Source organism: Pseudorasbora parva, chromosome 1 (assembly GCF_024679245.1).
Source record: "Pseudorasbora parva isolate DD20220531a chromosome 1, ASM2467924v1, whole genome shotgun sequence".
Taxonomy (NCBI): Eukaryota; Metazoa; Chordata; class Actinopteri; order Cypriniformes; family Gobionidae; genus Pseudorasbora; species Pseudorasbora parva.
The window spans coordinates 55,931,826-55,938,519 of NC_090172.1; the positions used below are offsets into that span (position 1 = coordinate 55,931,826).

Here is a 6,694-nt window from a genome sequence, read left to right on the forward strand (position 1 = left end):
CCATGCCAGATCTCACCTCGTGGGGTCTCAATGATCCTAAGAAAGTGAGAAATCAGCCCAGAACTACACAGGAGGAGCTGGTCAATGACCTGAAAAGAGCTGGGACCACCGATTTCAAGGTTACTGTTGGTAATACACTAAGACGTCATGATTTGGGCCAAAATCCCTCCTGCAGTGTGTGCAAACCTGGTGAAAAACTACAGGAAACGTTTGACCCCTATAATTGCAAACAAAGGCTACTGTACCAAATATTAACATTGATTTTCCCAGGTGTTCAAATACTTATTTGCAGCTGTATCAAATAAATAGATAAAAAAAAATCATACATTGTGATTTCTGGATTTTTTTTATTTTTTTTTATTATGTCTCACAGTGGACATGCACCTATGACAATTTCAGACCCCTCCATGATTTCTAAGTGGGAGAACTTGCAAAATAGCAGGATGTTCAAATACTTCTTACTGTATATAAATATATAAAATCTATATTTGTTGTTTTAGTGAACATGTGTAATTTTTTTTAAAAGAGGTTATTCATGCAGTTGATGTAATGGTTCTATTATTATCTGTCTATCGCTGTTAGTTAAAGTCTTTGAATAATTCATTTCCATTATTGCACAATGATGCCTCCAGGTAAAAGGATCCCCAATATTTTTTTCTCTAAATTTGTTGTTGATTTAGTAATGAGAATGAGCATAAATACAATTTAGACTTTTTCCACAATTATAAATGCATGCAGTAAAGTGGTGCCTGTTTGCAGTGATGAATTGCTGCGCTCTCATCCATGGAAGGTTTTCTTTCATGATCATTAATGATAATCATAATTCATGGCAAGTGCATAGGAGAGCTTCTGCTGTTTTGTAATTTATCATGTCATGTAACAACCATCCCAGATGCAATTTACAAGTTAAAAGACTTGCTCAAATGTACACTGACTGTGATTTGGCTAGACTGGAGACCTTAAATCAACAAATGTTCAACCGCACACTGTTTTTGTGCTCCCTCTACAGGCTAATGTTGAAAAAACGGCTTTCATCCTGTCCTACCTGACCTCTAAAGGCAGAGTCCCTCTCCTCGGGCTCAATGATGTCATCAGTACCATCCTTCAGATGGGGAATAAAAAACAAATCAGCTGGCTTCTTCTGCAGTGCCTCCACCAATCACGGTTCGCCTCTAGTCCCAATACAGGTAGTGTAAGAATACTAAGGTATATAAAAGTGCTAAAGTAAAAAGGTACACTACCATTCAAAAGTTTGAGATCAGTAAGATTATTTAATAATTGCTAACTGACAGTCGCCTGTAGTCTTTTTGCTGTGTTCAAACGAGGCTTTAAATAAATGCTGTTCATTTGAACTTTTCTGAATGATTGTCTTTTTTGTTGAGCATCAAATCATAATATTAGTATGATTTCTGAAGGGTCATGTAACACTGGAGTAAGCATGCTTAAAATTCAAGCAATAAATTACACAGTATTGCCAAAAGTTTTGGGATGCCTGGCTTTACATGCACATTTATAATTTTTAATGATATCCCATTCTTAATCCGTAAGGTTTAATATGGAGTTGGACCACCCTTTGCAGCTATAACAGCTTCAACTCTTGTGGAAGGCTTTCCATAAGGTTTAGGAGTGTGTTTATGGGAATTTTTGACCATTCTTCTAGAAGCGAATTTGTAAAGTCAGGCACTGATGTTGGACGAGAAGGCCTGACTCGCAGTCTCCACTCTAATTCATCCCAAAAGTGTTTTATCGGGTTGAGATCAGGACTCTGTGCAGGCCAGTCAAGTTCCTCCACAACAAACTCACTCACCCATGTCTTTATGGACTACTATGTCGTTTTAGAACTGGAACATCCCCAAACTGTTCCCACCAGGTTGGGAGCATGAAATTGTCCAAAATATCTTGGTATGGTGAAGCATTTTCTTTCACTTGAACTTAGGGGTCAAGTCCAACCTTCCACCAAACTTTATACTTGCCAAAAATGCAGTGAGGCAAGTATCGTTCTTTTGGCATCCACCAAACCCAGACTTATCCATCGGATTGCCAGACAGAGACACGTGATTTGTCACTCAAGAGAAAATGTCTCCACTGCTCTAGAGTCCAGTGGCGGTGTTCTTTACAAAACTGAATCCGACACTTTGCATTGCACTTGGTGATGTAAGGCTTGGATGCAGATGCTTGGCCATGAAAACCCATTCCATGAAGCTCTCAAACGCACTTTTCTTACTAATCTGAAGGCCACACAAAGTTTGGAGGTCTGTAGCTATTTACTCTGCAGAAAGTTGGCGACTTTTGTGCAGTGACCCTCAGCATGCGCTGACCCCGTTCTGTGATTTTACATAGTCTGTCACTTTGTAGAATATTTAGTAGTGAGGAAATTTCCAGAATGGACTTATTGCACAGGTGGCAGCCTATCACGGTACCGCGCTTGATTTCACTGAGCTCCTGAGAGTGACCCATTCTTTCACAAATGTTTGTAGAAGCGTCTGCATGTCTAGTGCTTGATTTTATACACCTGTGGAAGTGATTGAAGCACCTGAATTCAATTATTTGTTGGGGAGTCCCAATAGTTTTGGCAATATAGTGTATATTAAAATAAATAAATAAATCTTTCTTAATATTTCACCATATTACTGTTTTATTGAATTTTTTGATAAATGCAGCCTTGGTGAGCATAACTAAACACCAGACTTGCCATTTCAACCACCCACTCTTTGATGAACTTGAATCATTATGTCGTTTCAGAAAGTAAAATGTTTGTTTGTTTTCAGGGGTCACTAAACGAATGGAGTGGTTACTGGAGTTGATGGGCCACATCAGAAACGTTGCATACGGATCTCCCTCTGTTAAATGTGTCGACATTATACAGGTATGTGCAAAATCTTTTTGCTTTAGTTTATTGGTCACTGGTTTCTTTTAGGTCGCTTTACAGTCGTATGTGGATCTGCCTCTCAGAAGAGCAGTCACTGACATCTGGAAAGGGTTTCTAGTTGCCTTGCTGTGGGCCTAATGATATGAACACTTCCTTTCTCTATAAAACACATTATCCACAGCAGGAAGCAAGATAATACCTGTTCACTCGCTAAATGGCATGCAGTTAATTAAAAAATATATTGTATGATGGAGAAAATACTCTATTACACTTACAAATAAAGCCCTCTCTGATTATGTTAGCTATATTAATGACACAAGTGTTACTCACGGTAAATCTAGGAAACAACTGATTCAAATAATAAGACTAACTGTGTCGTGCGACAGTGATTAGTGATTTCTGTCAATAAATGTATCCAAACAGTTGCGCAACTGTCTAAAAAAAACACATAATATATTAAAGGTCCCGTTCTTTGCGATTCCATCTTTCAAACTTTAGTTAGTGTGAAATGTTGCTGTTAGAGCATAAATAATACCTGTAAAATTATAACGCTCAAAGTTCAATGCCAAGCGAGATATTTTATTTAACAGAAGTTCCCTTTCAAAGCCTACAGCGAACGGCCGGTTTGGACTACACCTCTGCACTTCCTGCTGTAATGACGTCACTAGAACCGTTTGTTGACTAACCCTCCGCCAACAAGAACAAGCAAAATAGGGGGCGCTGTCTTGTTGCTCTCCCACGTGGAGAAGAGCGCGCATTCAGCGCTTGCATCTCCCCGTTATGGTAAGAGGCGGGACCTTTCCGGGCAAAGTGCGCTAAGCTGGTGTCCAATCACAACACGGGAAGCGCTGGCCCAATCAGAACTCGTTACGTGTTTCTGAAGGAGGGACTTCATAGAACAAGGAAATCCTCAGGCCGTTTTTAGGACAGAGGAAACAGCGCTGTACAGATAAGTCAATTGTGTGAAAAATACTGTTTTTTTACACACGAAACATGAACTCATGTTATATTGCACACTGTAAACAATCAAAGCTTCGAAAACACGCGAAGAACGGGACCTTTAAAGTGTCTTTGGTGTTTTCTTGATTTCTACGGAAGTAAACCGAGGGTAACATGGATATGACGTTATTGACTGGCGACGCAGTGACACAGGCCATTACATTGGTTAAAATAGCTAATTTCTCTGGATTTAAACAGTTGGGGATCATATAAGTACACAACTCAACAGAATATATAACATTGTTAAAAAATCCTACATATTGTACCTTTAAATCAGGATGAAACCGAAGTTGTGATATTCTTTTCTTCACTATTGTGACATATGTCCGACTGAAGCGGTTTCTCAAACAAGAAAAAAAATGTAGGGCGGGACTTTTGTCGCAGGGGATTTGATTGGATGTTTGAATCATTGTGGTTTACTATTTTGCTATTGGTTGACTACTGTGCGCAGTACACACATCATCAGAGAAGACATGTCCCTGCAGGAAATTTACAGAGAAAGTTAACAAAAAAAAGTTAAATAAATTCTCCTTCCTCTTCTTTTTAATCTTCTGATTAACGATTATGAGGGCACATGAATAAAGATTTAATGAGCATGGATAAATAGTTTGTAATACTACAATATTGTATTGATTTCATGCATTAAACAATGTCCACTATCACTTTGCAGGGCACAGACTTCCTCCTCGGTGTGTTTGCTGCCGCAGTGGCGTCTTGGGCTGACCATTGTGCCCCGCTTCTCATTGGCATCAGGGCCCAGTGGTTTCCTTGGCAAGAGTCCGCTCAGACAACAGATCTGCCTCATGCTCTCTATGTCAACCCTGCTACCACTGAGCTGGCGGTCACATCATGCCTTACAGGAATCCCATACAGCTTAAAGCAGCTACTCGCCAAAGAGCCCTGGAAGTCCCAGTCACAGAAGGTATGGCATATTGTATCTCTCGTTTCACAGTTTAAATGTGTGTAGCTCAGGTGAATGTTTTGGGTTGCTTAGAAAAGTAAAAGTTGCACAGTATAAGATGCACAGAGCAAGATACTTATGGTCCTCAACCTTAAATTTGAGCAATATTAATAATTAAAAATTAAGCTAATTCTCCTGTGAATGTTCTCTACTGTTCAAGTTTGGTTTGGTTTTGCAAAGCTGAATTTTCAGCACCATTACGCTAGTCTTCAGTGTCACATGATCCTTCAGAAATCATTCTAATGCTGATTTGCTGCTCCAGCAACATTTACTATTATCATCAATGATGATAACAGTTGTGCTGCTTAATAATTTTTGTGGAAACCATGATACGATTTTTGAAAGTTTTTACTTTATCTATTTAGTGCTACCTTGTTGATGGGGAAACTAAAATAAAATACTGTTCTTTCTTTCTTCATGCCATCAGTTCATCGACTGGCTCTTCAGTATTACCGAAGGTCCTAAACTAAGTTTTTCAGATACTGCTGTAATTGCAGCCAGAGGTGAGATATTATTCTTTAATCTGTTTTAATAGCATGATAAGAAGCGAAGGATTGTTATTTGATTTACAGTACCTCATTTGTAATTTATATCTCATTTGTCTTAGCGTCATTAATGGCTCTGAGATCCACCTCAGAGTTCAGGAAGAAGGGCGTGTGGACCAGGGCGTATGGCTGGTGATCCTAAGCGACCGCACGCCAAGGGCTATATTGCGTACTTGCCTATTTGTAGTATTGTTTGCATATCAGTGCTAATGTTTGACCAGTTCACCAACTCTAGTGATAATCACTGTCTGTTACCAAACAGAGTGAACGCTGACACATTTAATAGATTAACAGTAGGAATACTATAGGGCAAGAGAAGTGCATAAAAATCAGAGGGCTCAGAAAGCATCATTTTCCACTTTTGTTCATTTCCACTTTCATGCATTGCATGTAAAATATATTTCCTTTTTTTTTTGTGACCGGTTATGTAAAATAAATGTATCTGTGCCATACCAAGTATCTTTTTCTTTTTAAATGAAGCTCACTCATTTTGCATACATTTCCTTTCACTGATTTTAAACTGAAAACATGATCTTTCCCATCAGCCACGCTGATACTGAATTCAATATCTGAAGCTTGATGGTTAACAAAAGTCTGGTCCATATTGTAGCTTAGATTAGCCAAGAACTGCCCATTTAGAGAAAAACGGCCCTTGACCAACATTTAAAATACCCTAAACAGATTGAAATGCTACAAAGTGGTAAAATGATTAGTGTATTTCTCCACATTTAGTATTGTTTCTTGGAGCTCCAAATTAATTAGTCACAGTTATGTATTTTCAAGAAAATATAAAGGATATCACAAATTCAAAAGTTTTTTCATAATGTAATGTTTCAGTGCACTGCTCATAAAACATTCTCTAGGCTAGACTTAAGAGATAATTTCCATTTGAACTGGTTATCTCAGGCTGATGACACAGTACTACACGGTACAAATTATTACGGAAAATAAATTGCAGTACGGCACTACAACAACCATAATGTCATGACCTTTCATCGTAGATAATGCTTTAAAGTGAACTCTGATAGAGAGCTATATATGGCATTTTATCTGTTCAATGAAATACCTTACTCCCCTGTTGAGTAATAAAACGCCATCTCCACGTCGATTTTAAAACATTTTAAATCCCTCCATCTCTGAAAAGCCAATGTTGATTCTTGTTTTATTACAAGCTCTGTTGCGCTCACTTTTTGCTAGCAGACTCTCCTCTGTTTTGCGTGGGGGGGGGGTGATTCCCTGGAGGTTTAAGATTTTCAACCTTTCTCGCTCGTTCTGACAACTAACCTCTGCCACACCATACAGGCGTCAAAGTAGGCGGAA

The 6,694-nt window shown here is 38.7% G+C and overlaps 1 protein-coding gene across 2 annotated transcripts in view; it reads left to right on the forward strand.

Moving 5' to 3' along the window:
- The window catches only part of focad (focadhesin), an 85,677-nt gene extending 79,860 nt beyond the window's left edge, over window positions 1-5,817 (forward strand). For both annotated transcript variants that reach the window (XM_067445332.1, XM_067445341.1), the window contains 5 exons: window positions 1,010-1,187; window positions 2,769-2,866; window positions 4,539-4,790; window positions 5,257-5,332; window positions 5,437-5,817. In XM_067445332.1, coding sequence (XP_067301433.1) covers window positions 1,010-1,187; window positions 2,769-2,866; window positions 4,539-4,790; window positions 5,257-5,332; window positions 5,437-5,510 — 678 coding nt within the window. In that variant the 3' untranslated portion in view covers window positions 5,511-5,817. The remainder of the gene's footprint in view (window positions 1-1,009; window positions 1,188-2,768; window positions 2,867-4,538; window positions 4,791-5,256; window positions 5,333-5,436) is intronic.
- The last annotated feature ends 877 nt before the right edge of the window (window positions 5,818-6,694 follow it).